At 41.9% G+C, this 21,015-nt stretch overlaps 1 protein-coding gene across 4 annotated transcripts in view; it reads right to left on the reverse strand.

The window, feature by feature from the left end:
* Positions 1-21,015, reverse strand: part of ltbp1 (latent transforming growth factor beta binding protein 1) — a 146,140-nt gene that overhangs the window by 45,299 nt on the left and 79,826 nt on the right. For 2 of the 4 annotated variants that reach the window (XM_084075326.1, XM_084075323.1), the window contains exons 11-20: positions 18,758-18,925; positions 15,834-16,007; positions 14,281-14,303; positions 13,384-13,486; positions 12,897-12,983; positions 9,040-9,165; positions 7,142-7,267; positions 3,853-3,978; positions 2,466-2,585; positions 416-535 (exon numbers count right to left, since the gene is read on the reverse strand). In XM_084075326.1, the coding sequence (XP_083931452.1) occupies positions 416-535; positions 2,466-2,585; positions 3,853-3,978; positions 7,142-7,267; positions 9,040-9,165; positions 12,897-12,983; positions 13,384-13,486; positions 14,281-14,303; positions 15,834-16,007; positions 18,758-18,925 (1,173 nt within the window). The remainder of the gene's footprint in view (positions 1-415; positions 536-2,465; positions 2,586-3,852; positions 3,979-7,141; positions 7,268-9,039; positions 9,166-12,896; positions 12,984-13,383; positions 13,487-14,280; positions 14,304-15,833; positions 16,008-18,757; positions 18,926-21,015) is intronic. The other 2 variants (XM_084075325.1, XM_084075324.1) reach the window with 2 other exon arrangements.

Genomic DNA, 21,015 nt, shown 5'->3' on the forward strand with positions numbered 1-21,015 from the left:
TCTGAGTGGCATAAAACAAACTTTGGTGGAAAGCTGGCAAAAAAAAAAAAGAAAGCTTGACTGAGTGAAAATCAAGTACTTTGGATGGGAGGACCATTAATTATGTCACTTACACGAACACTGCTCAACTAAATGAGTGATTATGAGGTGGCGACTTAGTTTTATGATACTAGCTTTTTGCAGCCATTATGTTGTTTATATTTATGGCGTATTCCTGAAGTTTGTGACCAGAAATTATTCACTGAGTAAGAGAGAGGGTGGCTCTAATGAGTATAAGTCACAAAAATGACACAATTTGGCCAAATGCCCAAGACACTTCCCATAGTCAAGGACACATGCTGTTAGTTTTTAGAGTCTGTGGTGAAAATCACATCCAAACTAGAGCGTCAGACATTCTGCATAGAAACATTATTACCTTGGCAATATTCTCCATCGAGGAGCTGGAAACCTTCATTACATGAACAGGCAAAGGAGCCTTCATAGTTGGTGCATTTTCCATTTGTGCACGTGTGCGGGTCCAGGCATTCGTCAATATCTGGGTGGATTCAAAGAGGAAGGCAGCAATTAAGAATTTAGTCAAATACTGAATCTTTTTCATTCGAAGACAAGATATTGGCAGAACAATAATGTCTGACAACAAGTACGCTATTCATAAGACACTTGAGCAAGATGTGGAGTTACACCGGCTTTGTCTCTCGCTCTCTCTCTCTCTCTCTCTCTTGCTCTCTCTCTCTCTCTCATTCAAACACACGATGTCTGGGAGTTTGGCAGTATCACTCAAACATCTGTGAGTTGGGTTATTGCTTCTATAAAAGCTGATGTGGACTCCGTCGCCTCACCTAATTATTTCCTCTTGCCACCACCACCATTCAGAGCCACCCCGCTGTGGTTTGGCTTGGCCAGCATGGTGTGCGAATACTCAGAGCCTGACAGCTACCCATTGGGATACGGAGCGGAGCTACTTCTTCAAACGGGGAGAGAGATGGACGCACCTGTGGTTTTCTGGTGGAAATGCTCCACTTCCAGGAAAGTGTGGGCCCATACAGTGGCTTTCTTGGAAAGTTTCATTGGTTTTCATAGCTTGATTAGCAGGATTTTATATACTGCATCTGTTTCCTGAGCTGCTTTCTGTATATATAGATGGTTGACGTTACGTACAATGGGGTTGGGTAATTATCGTACTATTCCAAGAATGGTGGATTCAATGTGGAGTTATGGTTTTTCCAAAGAAAAAGATAAAGTGCCCAGAGAGACTCCGGGGAAAGAGCGCAGTATGTTCGTGACGTTGTAGACAGAAATGACTGACACTGGTGAGTTACCATAAAGCTTCAGGGCAGTCAGTGAAAAACTGGTACACTGCCATCATTGTAATTGTAGGGTAGTTATCAGAACATGCAAGGTCCGACGTGGCAACCCTGAGAACCTGATGAAATAGGCCCGTTCCCGACGATCGTTGCTGCATGTCTCTCACCGTCTCTCTCCCTGTCCATCTCCACTGTACACTATCAATTAAAGGCAGAAAAGCCCCCAAAAATATATCTTTAAAGGCAGAAAAGCCCCCAAAAATATATCTTTAATGAGAACCTGATGAAAGAGGAGGTTGCGTCATTGGCCTAATGAAAAGGGAAAACCCAGGAAAATCCACCACAACCCTATTTTTTATCACCATTGTATCGGCTGGACCCACACGTATCCATCCACCACTACATCCGGAACCCTGGGAGAAGGCGTCGATCTACCATGCCCCCTGCAATGTCCCCTGCTGAACCGCCTATATACTGTACTGGGGTCGGCTGCTTCAAATCGCCTTTGAAGAAGTGGGGCCTGGCAGACGGCGCAGCTTGTAAGTGTGGGGTGAGCCTGAGCAGACTGCTGACCACATAATCAACACCTGTCCCCTGTATGGACCATTGGTTCTCAAAGTGGGGTCCGGGAACCCCCAGGGCTCCTTGGGGGGGGGTCCAAAACTGAAGGTTTTGCTTTGCGGCGGCTGAATGTGCAGGTTTAACCCATTAAAACTGGGAAAGCATCTGTGTCATTTTAGATTTTAACCACTTTAACCATATTTGATACTTTGGCTATTCAAAAATAGCAGATATACAAGCTCAAGCTCATGAGCTTGTGCCGCGCTATGAGCTTGTAGATTTGCTATCTTAGAAAAATCGTGAACATTTGTGAAAATCTATATTTGGATATGTATATTTTTAATTAACATTTTAAAATCTAAAATCTTTGCTTCTGAGGGGTCCCTGGAACAAAATATTTTGAGAGGAGGGTCGGCGGCCAAATACATATAATTTTGGGGGTCCTTAGCATGAAAAAGTTTGAGAACCACCACAGATGTAGCAACATACGTTTTTCAGAAAACTGTGTAACTGATTTAGAAGGCATTTTGTAGAATCGGCCTCAGATCTTAATGGGTTTACGGCCTCAAACTAGAGGCCACAACCTCATACTGTACATACCTAAACAATGGCCCCCCTTTCCCTGGAGTCCCTGAGGGCAGGAGCCACAGTCATAACCTCCCTGCAGGTTGAAACAGATACCAGACGGACACACTGACTTGTTGGCACACTCATCAATATCTGGAAAGAGAACAAAGAAAGAAAAATGGTTTTACCGGTCTGGGGGACAGAGGGTGTGCTATTTCTGGAATCTATGCCCCATAATAAACTAAAATAAATGTCTGCAATTTTGGCTTCTGCTATTTGTCTGTTTCTATGGTCACCAATTGGCGACGTGGTTAAAAGCCTCTGTACTCATACAGTACATAACATAGCCTCTTTAGGGAATGAACCATGATGTAGTACTGTACCGTAAGTGCCTGGGTGGCTGGGCTAGAGGACTATACTGTACAGTACACACATTCAGACAGAGGATGCATCCTTTTTTAAACAACTTCCATCTTCATTCTAAGTTTAAGTCCTCTACAAAGAACTGGCTGATTAGCAGCTGGACCTAATTATAACCACAATGTAGTTGAGCTGTTTGTAGCAGGTTTTGTTTTTAGTTGTTTTAGTTGTCTTTGACACAGCTTGGGAAATTGTCTGTGTTGGGCACATGTGTTTTCAACAGACTTTTTTTTTAATGAATACTGAATGAGACACTCACAGTTTGCGCGCGCGCGCACACACACACACTCGCACACGCACACGCACACACACACACACACACACACACACACACACACACACACACACACACACACACAAAACAACCACACACACACACACACACACACACACACACACACACACACACACACACACACAAAACAACCACAATGGTAATAAGCTCTCACACTTTACTGTGTTTTATCCTTTGGACAGAAATGAACAACAGAGTTCCCACACATTTTTAACAATGAATTTTCAACACTTTTCCAAAGTATTTCACCCCATTTCCAGGCCTACAGCAATCATGCGGTGCAATAATGAGGCTCTTACACATGTGTGCTATCAATGCACCAAGACAGACTTAAGACAAGTGTGTCACGTGACAAAAAGTACAGATCTACAAGTTAACAACATATCACGGTGCAACGTGCTGTTAGCTTGTACATCTATTCTTTTTGTCAAGTGACGTTCTGTGGCCGCACTCACGCAGCGCAGCACTACATTTTACATATTTGTTACATATTTATATATTTCACGTAATGTTATACAAAAACAATGTATATCCAAACATTTTCCAAAACGTTGTATTAATTCCAAGCCTTTTGCAGGCCTGTTTTTCTAATTTCAAAATATTTCCAGGATTTTTTTTTGGGAACCCTGGAACAAACATCTGATTATGCATAAGCATTTCGTCAGTAAAGATGCCAACCAACCAATCTGTCCATTATTGCTGTACCTTCACAGGCTCCAGTGGAGGTCATCTTGAAGCCACTCTGACAGCCACGACAGAAGAATGAGCCAATGGTGTTGAAGCATGTCTCGTCCTCTGGACACACATGAGCTGTCTGACACTCATCTACATCTGCAGAGAGGTGGAGCGAGGAGGTCATGGAAGGTGGTGTAAGAAAGGATAGGATCGGACAGGACAGGATAGGAAAGGACAGGACATAACGTTGATTTAACTTTATCATTTATTCAAAGACAAACTGACTGAAACACAGGCGCACACGCACACACACACACACACACACACACACACACACACACACACACACACACACACACACACACCCACCTTGAGAAAGTGAGGACAGAAAGAGAATCGTTCTGTGTATGAGTGTGTGTGCATGTACACGTGCAAGCGTGTGCGTGTGTGTGTGTGCGGCTGTGCGCGTGTGTGCGTAAGCACACGCTCGTATGTGTGTGTGTCGAGTGTTTGTGTGCACGTGCATGCGTGCATAAGTGTTTGCCATGCCTGTCCAGGCAAATAAATCACATTTGGAAACTTTTCCATTTTCGCAAAATGTGAGTCTTAATTTCGTGAACATATGACCATCTGCATCTCCTCCAAGGAAAACAAGCGCCCGCTTGGATCTAATTCGAATAACACCTGATTAGCACATCGGCTTCTCAGACATGAAGATGTACTCTAGCTGAAATAACTGACAATCACTGATGTGAAGTCTATAGTTTATCCCAAGACCTCCGATTCTACAAATGCCTTCTAAATCAGTAGTTCTCACACCTTTTCAAAAATGTAAAATAGCAGATATACAAGCTCACTGCTCTGCAAGCTTGTACATCTGCTATTTTTGAATAGCCAACGCGAAAATCTAAAATGACACAGGTGCTTTCCCAGTTTCAATGGGTTATTTTAGCAAAACAACCAGATGAGACCATCTGAGTCAGAGGCATTCATCGCACACCAGATGTGTTGGGACAGTTGGCACCCCTAAATCTTTTACTAAAAGACTATTCAACAATTTGAGCATTTAACCACTTAAGCCCCATATTCTTCAGCGTACGACAAATAGTGGAAATAGTAGATCTACAAGCTCAACGTGTCATGTGAGTTTTTTTTTTTTTAACCCCATGTTCAAAACATTTTCCTATAAATCTACATGCCCAAAATAGGGACACCAGGTTGAAAGTATCATATCATAGTCCATACAAGTCAGAGAAGGTATGACTGGAAAGTTTTAACAGTCGACTTTTCACCGCAAAGCACCGACTCTCCTTGAATATTCTATAAATTATCTGTGATATAAATATTTTCCTCTGAGCCTGTTTTTGTACTAATCTCAATAATAAATAACTTACTCAGATATCTACAGACATTATAAATCGCAACAAAAACAACAACAACTAGTATTTAAAAAGAAACAGCCATAAATGATGTCTTCATATTTCATTCTCCAATGCTGATGAGGAGATCTTCATTGCCGTTATGGGGAAATAATCATCAGGCCTATTTGTCCTCAAAGTCCTTATTCAGTATCATTTTGGTCGGTGGGGAGACCTCCGTCAGGATGCCAGGAAACCACTTAATCACAGAGTACCTTGTATTTATATCCCAGAAAGGCCCAGGAGGTGGATGGGACGATGGTGCAGACTTTGGCTCCTTCTGTCCATAGACACAGACAGGCTGCACTACACAGTATGTCTGACGTGGACTTGTTCATTCTATCATGCGTACATGGGGTCCCCCAGGGGCTCTATACTTGGCCCGCTCCTTTTGTCCCTCTACACCTTACATCTTTGCAGAGAACAGACAATTTACAAGCCAATCCGAACGCGTGGTTCTCGACTCCAGATGGCTGATGTTGGCGTGATGTATCGAGACAAATCGTATGCAGAATATTTCCGATGTTTGTACTGTACTGCACTTAACCCATTAAGACCTGGAACTGTGTCATTTTTAGATTTGAGCTAAAAAGCATTATTTTACACTTTGGGCTATTCAAAGAGTGCCGCGCTACGAGCTTGTAGATCTGCTATTTTTGAAAAATCGTGAAAATGTGTGCAAATCTTTGAATATATATATTTTTAAAGCGAACATTTTTAACTCAAATCTTTGCTTCTGGGGGGGTCACTGGAACAAAATATTTTGATGGGGGTCCGCGGCCAAATACATATAATTTTGGGGGTCCTTGACATGAAAAAGATTGAGCACCACTGACATAGAAACATAGGTTTTTTCAAAATACTGTTGAGATTTAGGAGACATGTAGAATTGGCTTCAGGTCTCAATGGGTTAAAGCTGTTTTGTAAGTAGCGTTCAGTAACAGGGCCATTCATCTCTCAGGGACGCCGGAATCAAACCGGGGGAATTGAAAGAAAGTTGGGAAGGAAAACTGAAAACAGCCAAATGGGAAAATCTGAATTCCAGGTCCACAGCATGTGTTGAAGGCATCCTACGACAGCTGTGTGCGTGCAAATACTGTAGGTGAGTAAGTACGTGTACATACTGTAAGTATGTGTTGCATGTTATAAATGACACAGATTTCCTGGTTTTAATGGGTTAATGTCTGTATCATGAACAGTATATACCAGCTGCTATGCTCATGCACCTTCTGTCTAAAGCTCATGTACAGTACATACTGTGCGAAGGGATATGCTATGTGTAAATATGTAAACATAGTGCTGATTCTCTTTTTTCCCCATTGCGCCCCCCTCACCCGCCCAGTGTGTGTGTGTGTGTGTGTGTGTGTGTGTGATTTCACATGCAGTGTTGAGAGAGAAAGAGAGAGAGTGTGCATGTGTAGGAGAGACAGGCAGCTAGACCTGTCACAATTATTACATAATTACCTAATCGCAATTATTTGAGATAATAACAATTATTTTGCATAATCGTCATACTCGTTTCCATGTTGTAAAATGTTCATACATTTTCAAACATTTTCCAAAACAAGCAGAAATAGCTGATCTGTAAGCTTGTATATCAACTATTTCTGCTACTGTAGTTTAAAAAAAAAGATTTTAAGTATAAAATTACTAAATATGTCAGTAATTTCTTTGTATATCTAATTTATGTCATATCTGCCCTGCGCAATTTTTGACTATGAAGCCTAAAACAGAATGTTACGATGTTCAATGCCAAAAACACAATGAAATCGTTATTATTTGTGTGACAATTAATCGTCAACATAAAATTGTAATCGTGACGGCCTTACAGGCAGCATGTTGTTTGTGTGTGTGTGTGTGCATGTGCGCGTGCGTGTGCGTGTGCGTGTGCGAGTGTTTACCAACACAACTGGTGCCCTCCTCGTCGCCCATGAAGCCCCGCTGGCACACACAGTGGAAGCTGCCGGGGGTGTTCCTACAGCGGCCTCGGTAACACAGCGACGGGCTCTCAGCACACTCGTCAACATCTGGACACACACACACACACACACACACACACATACACACACACCATTGGAAAGGACAAAAATGCTTCGGGGATACACAGTGTGTGTGCACGCGTGTGCATGCGGTGTGTGTGTGTGTGTGTGTGCACGCGCGCACGCGTGCGTGTGTGAAATGTGACTTAACCCATTAAGACCTGAGGCCGATTCAATACAAATTCTTCTAAATGAGTAGTTCTTACACTTTCAACACTTTTCGAACATTTTCAGTGTGAGCTTGTATGTCTGCTATTTTTTAGTAGCCAAAGTAAAAATCTAAAACGACACGGATGCTTTCCCCGGTTTTAATGGGTTAAAATACAGGACATGTATTCAGTCACTCATTGTCACTTATCTTAAATTAAATTAAGACATTTATAATATTGCTTTGAGTACACAATACAATGTGCTGAAATATTTACTTGACCCAATAAAGTCTGAGGAAAATGGATATTGACAGCTTACTTTATATCATGCCGGGAATCCAGTCGGCCCTGATCAAATTTCGGGGACGTTATTATTGATCTAACTCGACACAGCAGGTTTTCCGCAAAGAAACTCTCTGATCAAATCTTCGTTTTATAAATTGGTAATGTAGCAGTTTCACTTCTGTGTGAATAGTGCTCAGTACGCAAATGTGCTTTTTTTGTAAAGATGCAAAGCTAGCTTCTTTCTGTCAACTGCAAGGCAGGTTTAACCCATTAAAACTGGGAAACTTTTATACTTTGGCTATTCAAAAATAGCAGATCTACAAGCTCATGCCCAGTATCGTGACGCTGGGGTTCATGTGGTTAATATCTGATACGTTCACGTCCAACCGAATCAATTGAATAGAAATGATTTCTGTCTAATTCAGTGCTGTAGGGCAGAGGTTTTGAAACCTTCTGGATCAGGGCCCGCATGAAAATCTCAAACGTGTTCGCGGCCCACCCATCTGACCACTTAACAATAGGCTGCCGTGATAAGTGGTCAGATGCGTGGGCTGCGTGCATTTTCAGAGCATGTTTATTTTAATATTCAAATCGATGTTTTTTTGTAATGACTAGGATCAACGGAACTAACCTTGTATACTTTAAGTTCATATTTATCGGTATCACAATGGAAACTCATTTCGCGAGGTTTTAAAGAAAGAAGGAAAGTTTTTATAATATTAAAGGAGAAGGTCGAAGTGACTCAAATGCAGGTCAATTGAGTCTCCTACCGGAGACGCCACTGGTCATCAAATAATTGGCTCAGGAATGCGAGAAAAACAGATCTCCGTGAATTCAAGGCTTCATGGGGTGTGTAATTGATAGAAAATAACTTTTTTCTTTTTGGGTGAACTACTCCTTTAACATTATATTATCATTACTATCTTTAGTGTTTTGCCAATTAGTGGGGGGGGGCCCACTTGCAATATTCTCACGGCCCACCAGTGGGCCCCGGCCCACAGGTTGAGAACCACTGCTGTACACCATGTGTCCGTCCCCATGGTGTGTCCAATGTAAATGCCTCAGTGTGACCCCCAAAATTATATGTATTTGGCCGTGGATCCCCATCTTAAAATATTTTGTTCCAGGGACCCAAGATTTGAGTTAAAAATGTTATAAAAAATATATATTCAAAGATTTGCACTCGGTTGAAAAGCCAAAGAAATCTAAAATGACATTGATGCATTCCCGGATTGAATGGGTTAAATTAACAGCAGGATTTTACAGTGTGGATCGAAGGATCAAGTCGAGCTCAAGGAATGAAGTGGACTCTTTCGGCCTCCTCACCTACACAGGTGTTGTGGCTGTCATCCAGTCGGTGTCCCTCGTCACAGTGACAGGTGTAGCCCTCGGCCGTGTTGTAACAAACCCCCTGGCCACAGATGTGAGGGTTGATCTGACACTCATCAACCTCTAGAGAGAGGGAGGGAGAGAGCGAGAGGGAGAACAGGGAGAGAGCGAGAGAGAGAGGGATAGAGAGGTAGGAAGCAAGAGAGAGCGAGAGGGAGAGAGAGAAGCAATATGAGAAACAGAGAGAGAAGAAATGTTCAATGATGATGGCATTGCTAACTGTAACCAAAAGGATTGGTGACAATCTATCCTTGACTTAAACTTACTTGCACAAGATACTGTGATATTCTATATCTGCTACAAAGTGATGTCTCTCTTTTTATTTATTTTAGCTCATGTTATGTATATTTTGCATACTGATATCCAGTTTAGCAGGAAACAAAGGGAAAATATTGGATAACAAGGCTCCTGTTATCTTACCTTTTTCCTTTGTTTCTTTCTCTATTCTTATAACTGTAAATTGTAACTGCAAAAATTTCTGAAGCTTGTAAAATAATTCCTTCATCCAATCCAGAGGTGACTATGAGCAGCCATGATGACAGTCAACCCTACTTTCATATTTACCACTTAAACCCTCTGTACTTGATAAAACAGACCTGTAAAGAGTGCATTTGGTACGCTCTTATTTCACTCTACACAAATTGATACACCATTTTTTTTAAATAGCAGATCTACAAGCTCACAATGCGTTGAGGTGTTGTGAGCTTATAGATCTACAACTTTCGGTGTGCAACAGCATACGGCAAAGTAACTGAGCATGACCCATTAAAACTCATTTTCAGAAAACTGTGAGGATTTAAAAGACATTTTTAGAATCGGGTCCCCAGGTCTTAAGTTAATGGTTTAAATGGTGTGTACTGAGTTCTAGCATGCAGTTTGTTGTGCATTTCCTCTGCAGACACCAACAGGTCGCTTCAATAACTATGTTTTAATGAATAACAGATGCGAGTGGCATGAAGAAACACTGTATATACTTATTTCTTTTTTTTAATATGGCTTGTCCTTGGCCGCATGTGATGGCCTCATGAAAATCGTACACTCTTTTCAGCAAAACACAGGCACACACACAGCTACCGTATGTCCTCCATGTGACAAAACCGTTCTTACATTCAGATTAATTTATCAGCCGTGTTTTGACAGAGGTCAGCTCCTGGGGAAATTGTTCCTATACCACAGACAGAGCGAAGACACGGTGGCTCCGTGATGTCTATATAAATGCACATAAAAAATGTGCAGGAAGTTCTCTTTTTCCATTAAAGTTTGGGAGAGCTCCAGTCTATCACGACAGCCGAAGGGGAAGAAGGAAGAAGGTTGAGACATTTTAGAAACTTGGCGGCTCCGAGTGCCGTTAAGCCAACAGTGATAGATTGGCGAGTGCCGAGCTCGAGCACATGGCATTGTGTCAAGACATTATGAATATATTACTTAAGAATTACTGCGCAAGTGGAAAATGGCAGTCAAGATGTCAGCAGACTCGAGAGCATATTAACAATACATTACTGTATGTCTCCCCCAAGTATTTCTTTGTTAGTGATTCAACCTTCCCTCCGCTTAGAGCAAAACAGCATGCTGAGATGATTTTATTTTCATTTTTATGAAATAAAGTCATATAATGTCATGTTTCTTTAACGTAAAGTTAAAGGTTAATTATTCCCTTCTTTCCTAAAAAGGAAAGAAGACATTGGGAACCGTTGAAAATACAGTTGTGGAAAATGGTTGGATGTGGTAACCACATCAAACAGCCACAGCCACAGTCAAACAAACAGTATTGCATGGTTGTCATCCTTCCATTTAATCATCAAGATTATTTATTATTCAAAGATTAAGTGTTTTCTCCAAGTTGTTTATGTTCTTGAAGATCACTATAAACAAGAGACACTCAACACTTAAAATGGAGAGCTGGATCTCATTGCGTTCTTTAAATAAAGCAGGAATGAATGAATGAATGAAAGAATGAATGAAGGCATGAAATCAAAGCTTGGTCTACTGTGGAGCAGTGGCAGTCCAATGGTTGCAAATGACTTCAATTTAAAAATAGCCCTCCAATGTTTGCATTTGTATTTGGTAACATTTAAAAGTTGCATCAAACCAAAAACTCACCAGAGCTAAGCGATGGCTATACGCCTGACACAAGACACAAAACCACTGCAATTGAGAAGGTACTTAACTGCAGGAACAATATCAAGCAGGCCTATTCAAACACTTGAAGTAGTTTTACTACAATCAGGCTATTGTTTGAGTTTCACAAAAGAAGCCATTTAAAAGGAAACGTACGATAATTAGCAAGCATGGAGGCACGTTGGAGTTACCACTGTGTTATTGTGTGGCAAGGGTGACGGGGTGATTAAAAAAAGAGAGAGATGGAGAGAGAGGCAATTATGCAGCTTCATTTAGAGACTGTCTGTCATCAGCTGGACCCATAACATTTCTGCGGCCTTTTAATATGGTGTCAGCTTTCCAGGACAGCAGGATATGACGAGGAAACTTAACACACTGATACATGGCACGCACACACACTTGTGTATGAAATATATTCATACACAAGGCAGAGGTTGGGGGTTTGGAAAGCATCAAAATAGCTCTGGTAGGTTTTATTTTTTTAGTGGTCCATGCCAACATACACCCTCTCTTCCCTCTTGACAATCCTTGCTGATCTCTCTCTCTCTCCCTCCCTCTCTCCCTCTCCCTCTCCCTCTTCCTCTCCCTCTCTCTCTCTCTCTCTCTCTCTCTCTCTCTCTCTCTCTCTCTCTCTGCCCAGAGCACCAGAATAAAAACAGGTGGGTGTCAGCAGAAGAGGTTGCTTAGCAATAACCTCAATCAGTTGCCCACTCAAACTACAATAACTTAAAATAATAATAATAATAATAATAATACATGTAATAATAATAATAAGAATGGGTAATAATAATAATAATAATAATAATAATAATAATGTAGAGAGATCCAAGTCCATGTTGTGGTCAAGAGAGAAAACAGAAAGACCTCTTGGGATTTGTACTGGCCTGTTGTACACCTATAATGACAATGTCTGACTATCTACACTCAGAATGTGGGCCTACAGCAGGCTGCAATATGGCTTAAAGGCAATATAGGATTGCCAAATATAGCAAGACTGGAAATATTCCCACAATGAGAGGGAAAGAGAAAGGGCAAGAGAGAGAGAGAGAGAGAGAGAGAGAGAGAGAGAGAGAGAGAGAGAGAGAGAGAGAGAGAGAGAGAGAGAGAGAGAGAGAGAGAGAGAGAAAGCCCCAAGGACAAAGCCAGGAGGTGGGAGGCAGAGAAACTGGCATGCTGCTGTGTCTGTGTAAGTGACTCTTATCACTCTATTTATACACCTGACCTGTCAGGAATGTAGAGGCTGGGTTAAATACAAATGAAAGACAGTTAATGGGCGAGTGAGAGTGACAGAGATGAGTGTGGGTATTTATGAATCTAGCATATGTCCGCCTGTTCCGCATGTGTCAGTTCATTCATGCTTTGTACGAGACTAGTCTTCTCTAAGTGCGTGCGTGCGCGTGTGCATGCACATGTGTCTGTGTTGTTAGTTTGAGTGCTACCGTATTCTATTATCAACTTTTCAGCAGTGCATTCACGTGGTTCACAAATATATGAAATCAAATGTTAGTGATGAATTGAATAGAATAACACAAAATAAGATAGACAAGGCGAGGGAGAGGAGAAGAGAAGAGAAGAGAAGAGAAGAGAAGAGAAGAGAAGAGAAGAGAAGAGAAGAGAAGAGAAGAGAAGAGAAGAGAAGAGAAGAGAAGAGAAGAGAAGAGAAGAGAGTATCTAACCTGCTGACTGTGTGGGGGCGATGTCCTGGCCTGCATTGGATGGAAGGATCTCTACTGGGGCGGGTGGTGAGGCTCTTTCAAAAACCTCTGTGAAACATAGACATAAAGCAACAGAGAGAGAGTTGAAGAGATGCATTACTATACATCCATTTATTTAGTATTTTTTAAGCCAATACATGTTCTCAAACACTAGAAACATGATAGGTGGTCATTATGATGAATCCAGTCCATAAATAGCTATTTGCTGTTATATAAAAGACAAGAACTAGTTTTGGTAAAAGCAAAAACAAGTCATAAATGATGTTCAGTATGTACAGTAATTAATGAACCAAAATTAAACAGCCATGAATAAAAACTTAATAATAATGGTACCACTGATAAAAATAAAAAAGGAAAAGAAAAAAAACTAAAGGACTGCAAAAGCAAAATAAATCTTTCAGAAACACAAGGAGATAAAGAGTAGAAAGGAGGGGATTGAGATGGACACCTGGGAAGGCTGCCTCCATTCGGACAGTAGACACACCAGGAGAGAGCTGGGGCTGGATAGGTTCAAATACAGGCCTATCACTAACCACAGGAACTACCAGCTCCTTCAATGACAAGAGACAAACAATATGGCCATCAAGGACAAAGGGGGCTGTTTGAAAAAACGTGTGCCATGTGTAAGTATAGCTGTGAGCTTTTGGCTTTGCGGGCACGGCACAGCACAGCGCACTGATAAGCCTGAGTTATACCGACTTGCACATGGATGTCACGCACCGGAAATAGGCGATTTACAAGCTCACGGCGCGTTGCGCTCTGACGGGTCGTGAGCTTGCGTATCGGCTATTTCCGGTGTGCGACACCCACGCACAACTCAGTATAAATCAGGCGATACTGCCACGTGTTACAGACAGTGCAACAGTAAGCAAAGTAGCATTTGGCTTGCATAGCAACTGAGTGCAAAATTAAAACGGAGCAGGGACGGAAAGCAAAAAAAAGTGCAACTGGTTCTGCATAGAATTTAAATCTCTTTGCTCAGTTCAGGATATTGTCAATGGTGATCACCTCGGCACACAGCGTCCAAAAGACTGAGATCAGACATGTGCGCCGTAAGCAGACATTTTATGAAAAAGTTATGTCTCGCTCATTTAGTACTCATCATTATATATAATTAGAGGTTGCGTCAAAGCACAAAGAAAGAACAATTACTCAGTAGCAATTTGCAAATAGTCAAAACTATGTTTTATGAGATTGGCAGCCCTGTCTTGACCGGCTCAAAGTCATGCAGCGGTGTTGCTGACTTCATGCAGATGCGATGCCATGACTCCTGAAGGCCGCCTCGAGACACCGTGAGAAGCATCTCTGTGCATGCAAGCTGCCTTTACTGTGGGAAATAACCTACCTGATCAGGTGCAGCTGTAGCTACTGACCACAGGGAAAACAAAAAGTGAAATGAAACCAAATTTTATAAAAAGGCTGGATATAAAAGGAAAAAAAGCGTGAGAACATTTGAACACATCATTTGCACGTATTGCTGTCATTTCATTGGGTTTCCAAGTAGAGCATAATGTCTATTCAGGCACATTAAGAGTACATTAGCATTTGGCGTTATTTTTTTGTTGTCGTAAACATTATCATAAAAAGCAGGCGAATATTCTCAACAAACAAGGGCGTTTCTTAAGTTTGTATGTTACCTGCTTGCAGAGATCATAAAACTTAACCCAGACCACAGTGCAGGTTAAAGTCTGAGGCATAACTCTGAGGATATAAAAAAAAGCCTTCCTCTCATCCTCCCAGCCCACCGGGGCTTTCAGCTCTGCTGTGCCAAGATGCCAACATGTCAGGGTGCCAGGCGCCACATTAGCCTCTCGTGGCATCCAAACAATAATCTACACAGGTTTGTTGGGCAGTGGCTTTCTGTCAGATTGTTTTTCGAGGCCTGTCCGCCGCGCTCGGGATCCTCGGCTCTCCCGCGCTCCAGAGAAGCTTAGCGGCAATTTGGACTCTGTCTGCCTTTGGCTCGCACGCTGCCAAGTCTCTCTTTCCCTCAGCGGCTGCCAAGCATGTCCTGAATAATAACTGAGAGAGTGAAGGTTCTTTTTCTCTTGCTCTATCCCAGTGGTTCTCAAACTTTTTTAATTTCAAGGACCCCCATTTTTGTATGACCCGTAAGGGTCCATTTGGTTCCATTTCTATACACTCAGGATTAACCGGAACCCACTTTTTGAGAACCACTGCTGTATCCTACAGCTACAGCCTGAATTTTGTTTGTCTGATTGTTAGTTAGTTTGTTTGTTTGTTTGAAAGTTGCTGGGGCTGGACTGTCATAGAATGTGATTATTCTTGTGTAGCCAGACGTTTTGAGATCTCCTCCTACCGATACAGCTGGGAAATCTGAATTCAATGTAGGGGCTAGAACAGCGGAGAAAACCAGAATTGTTTCCACCCAGGTTTTAGCAAATACTGTACATTGAATTTGGATGTCACCAGACGTATCTACTGCTGGTGGAGATCTCCGATCGGCTCGCTACGTAATGGGATGTGAGGTTTTGAGGTTGAAGATGGCCGAAACACTGTAATCCCTGTCCTCTATGAACAGATGAGGTTTCTTTTCTTAACTTGAGGGCGACATAACATTAAGTTCCACCACTTTATGCAGGAACTATGTGATATGGAACTGTATATTTATATATATATATATATATATATATATATATATATATATATATATATATATATATATATATATATATATATACACACACACACACACACACACACACACACACACACACACACACACACACACACACACACGTGCATATATAGCCAAGTCTCCTGCAGGAGGCACGTCTGTCCTGTCCTGGACGGGGGAGTCTCCAGATGCAAAAAACGGATGATGATGATGATGATAGAATACACACATTGTGGCCATATTGCATGTTATTAACTCACCTGGTATAACCACCTCCGGGTTCCCAAAAGCCTCCACTGGTCTCTCTGGCGTGGGCAGAGGCTGGGGGGCGGGCGTTATCACTGGGTAGGTGATGATTGGTTTGTTGATGATGATGGGCGGCTTAGGCAGAACAGTGTAGCCCATCCCTCCAGGGCAGATCTCTTTGAACTTAGCTACATGATAATAAAAAAAACAAAAAAAAAACATATGAAACATTATAAAAATTCTGACTAGAAATCTTTAACCTCTTAAAAGAAAAGTACAGTCTCATACAATCTCAAAAGTACATTTTTCCAAAATCTTAAAACAATTCTCCAAACCTATAATGACATGCCCAAAATAGAGACTCCATGGTGAAAGACAAGTGATTAAATTACAGTAGTACAACATTTTCATTTTCATGACCCTGGAGAAAAATTACACAGTAAGTAGAGTAACATGGGGTTATTTTAGTCTTAGAACATAGTGAAGAATAGCCTAGTTGGTGCTAAATCAGATTAAAATTATGTGTTGTGCAGCCGAGCTATGACACAATTTGAAACTCTGCATTGTCTCCTTTAAAGCTCTTATCTCAGTAGGACAAGACCATGTCACAGTGATTTCCTTGACAGGGCTGACGTCACCCTCTGGGCTCATCTTTTTTGTAAACTACTGTAGCATTTTATAAAAGGACCTGACAAGATTATGCGAGGAGGAAGAACATCGAGGCTCTCTATTCATTTGCGGAGAAATAAAAACTGCACAAACTGTGGCTTCAAAGTGATTCACCTTTACCCCCCCCCCCCTCTTCTCATATCAGAAAACTTCAATGGAACACATTTTTGCAGTTATCTAGATGAGCTCTGTCAATCTTCACAGATAAAAGCATTTTCTGCACGTAAAAAAAATAAACCGTCAGGTAATTTGGGAATTTGATTAGATTCACAAAGGCACCAATGGCAATAATAAAAACACTGTAGATGCATAAAAAGAAAGCACATCACATTATTCAGTTAATAATGACAAATGGCACAAAGACTTGGAAGAAACTGAATTTGTAATGCAGCTGCTGCCCATCATATCAATGTTAGACATAATCCACTAATCCAGGCTGTCTGTTACAGTTTGCCACTGGAGTATACAATACATATGTCTCCGTTTACTTTTATAACTCTCCTGAATCTTGCCCACAGGCCCATTCTGAGAAAAAGGGCAGCAACAGACGGTACAGTATACTGAAGCCAAGCTTCCTCCCACACAGCTTACGGTATCACACTGGGCAACCCAAGAAGAACTGGCAACCCCCAGGAATTATAGAAAAGGTGTTGTTAATCAACTTGACCTTTTCATTTGCAATCATTTATCTCCCGACTGCTCGTTTAGACTGGCCGACTGTACCGTACCATGCTAGCATCTCCAAGGTAACTGGCAGCCAGAGGCATAAGGTATCCCTGATGATCACACAACCATGTTTCTAATTGAACTCATGTGAAGCCACAGAGGAACGTTACAGAGTACAGACTATTCAGGCACAGGCAGAGACAAGGTGTATGCTGGTGCCAACCCTGAATTGCCTTGCGTAATGGAATTCTTGGCTCGGTTTCATTTATAAACGCAGGTATTTTCCAATGTAATTCTAAGTGTGGAGAAACAGCAAACAACCCACTGTTTGTATTGTGTTACCGTGGAGCATACGGATTATGCTGTTGTCTCAAAATAAACAAATAAATAAGGTATTAAGTATATACATATGTTAAGGATGGGCAGTAATAAAACTGTAAATGACCATAATGCATTTTTTTGTGAGGAGAATTATAGTAAAGTGGTTGTAGTGAAGGCTTTTGAAAAAAAGCAAAAGAAAAAAAAGTCATCTAAACTACTAAAAGCAACTACTTAGCAAAGCAGTGAAACTCATGCAGACAGAAGGTGTATAGGCCACTGGGGACAGTGGGAGTTTTTCTCAGAGAGCAACTTTGACATAAAGCAATGGTTAAATACAGGGACTACCAGTATTGAGTATTGATTCCTATAATGCTTCATTTATTCTCCATTCGCCATACGATGTCACACACCAAAAACAGACCATCTCCAAGCTCATGACATGAGGCTGTACAGATCAGCTAATTTTGTTGTGCAACACCAGCAAGCAACAAAGTATAAATCAGGCTTAAAGTCATGAGCCTCGAACTCATGGAGTTCTTTTGTTTTTGTCGCGGTCAATAGGAGTAATTTTTGGAATGAACTACTCCTTTAAGGCAGTGGTTTTCAACCTTTTTCGTGTCAAGGACCCCCAAATTGAAACATATTGGCCCAGGGACCCCCATTTGAAAAGATATGCCAGGGACTCAACCATTTTGATTTCTTGGGTGTCCCAATCTTGTTTTTTTTTTATTTATTTTTTATTGTTTTTATTGGAGAGGGACAGGGAAAGTATGTCGACAGGAAGAATGGGGAGAGAGATGGGGGAAGACATGCAGCAAAGGCCGTCGGGAACGGGACGCGAACCCGCGGCACGCTGCTATTAAGGATTTGCAACCAGGGTGCCTAGACCGCGACGCCACGGTCTAGGCCTAGGGGGGGGTCCCAATCTAAACTGTATCATCATCATCAGTGTTAATGTAACTCTGAGAGTGTACAAATGGAACCAAATGGACCCTAACGGGTCCATTTGGTTCCATTTGTACACTCTCAGAGTTACAGACACATAAGGGTCCATTTGGTTCCTAACTATTAATTAGGCTGGGGACCCCCTGGAACCCCCTCAAGGACCACTGGTGGTCCCCGGACCACTGGTTGAGAACCACTGCTTTAAGGAATTACACGTCCTATAGGCAAGGCTTTTGACACACACTTATTTTTTCCCTCAAACATGTCTTTGTGTACACTCTCAATAGACAAACCTTCCTATAGTCCGTCATGGCTGATATAGTATCGGGGGCCTTACCTGTTCCAGGGAGGGGGCATTTGTCACAGCGTGGGCCCCAGGCCTTGCCCACACTGCAGCAGCACAGCTGTTTGCTGAGCTGAGCAGACACCGGATGCAAGCACTGCCTCCCAGAGCTCACCAAACGGAAACAAGCCCCTTTCTCCTCTTGGACGGCAGGCGTGTCAGCTGAGGAGGAGTGCAGGAGGAGGAGGAGGCGGCAGAAGATGGGAGGGGAAGGAGGGCGAAGGAGGAGGTGCGCCAGAGTGGAGGTGACACATACACGGATTGATGGATGGATGGATGGAGGGAGGGGGGGGGGGGAAAGAGAAAGAGAAGAAATAAAGAAGTCCCCTTCACCAAAGCAACCCTATCCCTTCCCACCTGCAAAACCCACCTGCAAAACCCACAACACAGAGTTCTAACACATGCACAGTCAGATTCAGAGTGTTAATGTGACTCTTGAGTGTAAAAAAAAATGGAGGATGGGTCCATTTTTTACACTGTCAGAGGTAAGTCACTCCGGATTCTACTGAGTTAAAAGTTTAAAGTGCTGGAAGAATTTGGGAAATATTTCAGTGGTAGTCGATGTGATAGACCACTGGCACTGAAATATTTCATATTTTCATTTGGGGTGTTTTGAGCTAAGAAGAAGAAGTCAACCACATTAAACTAGGGGAAACCTTATACAAAACTCTGGTGTGCACACACCCACACTCAAGTACACTCACGTACACACAACACACACACGTGCGCACACGCACGCACACGCACGCACGCACGCACGCACGCACGCACGCACGCACGCACACACGCACACACACACACACACACACACACACACACACACACACACACACAGAATAACACGGACAAAAGTTCTTCTAGGCGGAAAAACTGGGGGAAAGGGGGGTTTCATGCCAATAGATCATGCACTATTGAATAGTCATTTGCTGGCTTGAATAAAGGCATGCAGCAGAGCTCAGTGTTACACATCACCAGGGGGTTACATCAGCTCTGAATATCCTCAGAATCAACTGGAACTAGCACATAGCACTATGGCATGGCACCAAGGGAACACAGATCATTACATCCTCAGAATCAACTGGAACTAGCACATAGCACTATGGCATGGCACCAAGGGAACACAGATCATTACATCCTCAGAATCAACTGGAACTAGCACACAGCACTATGGCATGGCACCGAAGGAACACAGATCATTACAAGGCACTAACCAGTGTTGCCAGGTCTGCTTATTATAAGCGACTTTGGGCTTGTTTTTCTGTAAAGTTGCTTGTAAATATTGGTAGTTGCGGGTTGCTTTTTTTTTGGGGGGCTTGTTTTTAAAGCGTAGGTGCTTATTTGGGCACCCCCCCCCCCCAACTAAAAGTATTTTGTGACCCCTGTACCAGGATTTGTGTTGTTAAAATGTTTAAAAAAAAGATTTAACATTTATTTTGAAAATAGCATGTATTTTCCCAGCACTCCTCATTCCTTGCATCACTTCTTGTCATCTAGTTCTTAGCCACTTAAACAAACGCTGGTAAGCTTTAGAAAACTGTACTTAGACCACTTTCTCCGTCTACACCAAATCCCCTTCGCCAAAAATAGCAGATCTCACACAATGTGTCGCAGCACGCCACATTGTGAGCTTGTAGATCTGCTATTTTTGGCTAATGTTCCCCCATGCAGAATATGGACGCTGGGTTTTCAAGTGGTTAAGCCCTACTATAATGCAGATGTGGCAGACATAGATACTGTTTGCTCGACCACAAATAATAATGTTATTTAGACAGCACGCTGTTTAGGCAGATGTTTAGGTTTGAAGTTTGAAGGCCTTTTATAAATTGGAGGCGTGATGAGTAAACAATAAGAAGCTGCAAAATACTTGCCTGTGAATATATTTTGCATCAAAACTATTACTAAACTAGACTAAAATCATATAGAAAAATTCAGAACAATCTACCTATTATTTGTTGACTATGGTTCATTCTGTCAACAACTACACCTTTACCAGTGGTGGAATGTAACTACTGTAGGTACATTTACTCAAGTACTGTAAGTAACATTTTGATATATTTTTACTTAACTGGAGTACTTCCAATTTTCAATACTTACTTCTATTCCGCTACATCTCAAAGGCAAATATTGTACTTTTACTGTACTAACTTTAGTTTCTAGTTAGTTACTTTGTAGATTTTGATTAAGATTGTAGAGCATTTTATACATAAAAAAACTTGATGCCAATACTTTGTAATTTTACTCAAGTAAACTTT

Source organism: Gymnoscopelus microlampas (assembly GCF_963454915.1).
Source record: "Gymnoscopelus microlampas genome assembly, chromosome: 13".
NCBI lineage: Eukaryota > Metazoa > Chordata > Actinopteri > Myctophiformes > Myctophidae > Gymnoscopelus > Gymnoscopelus microlampas.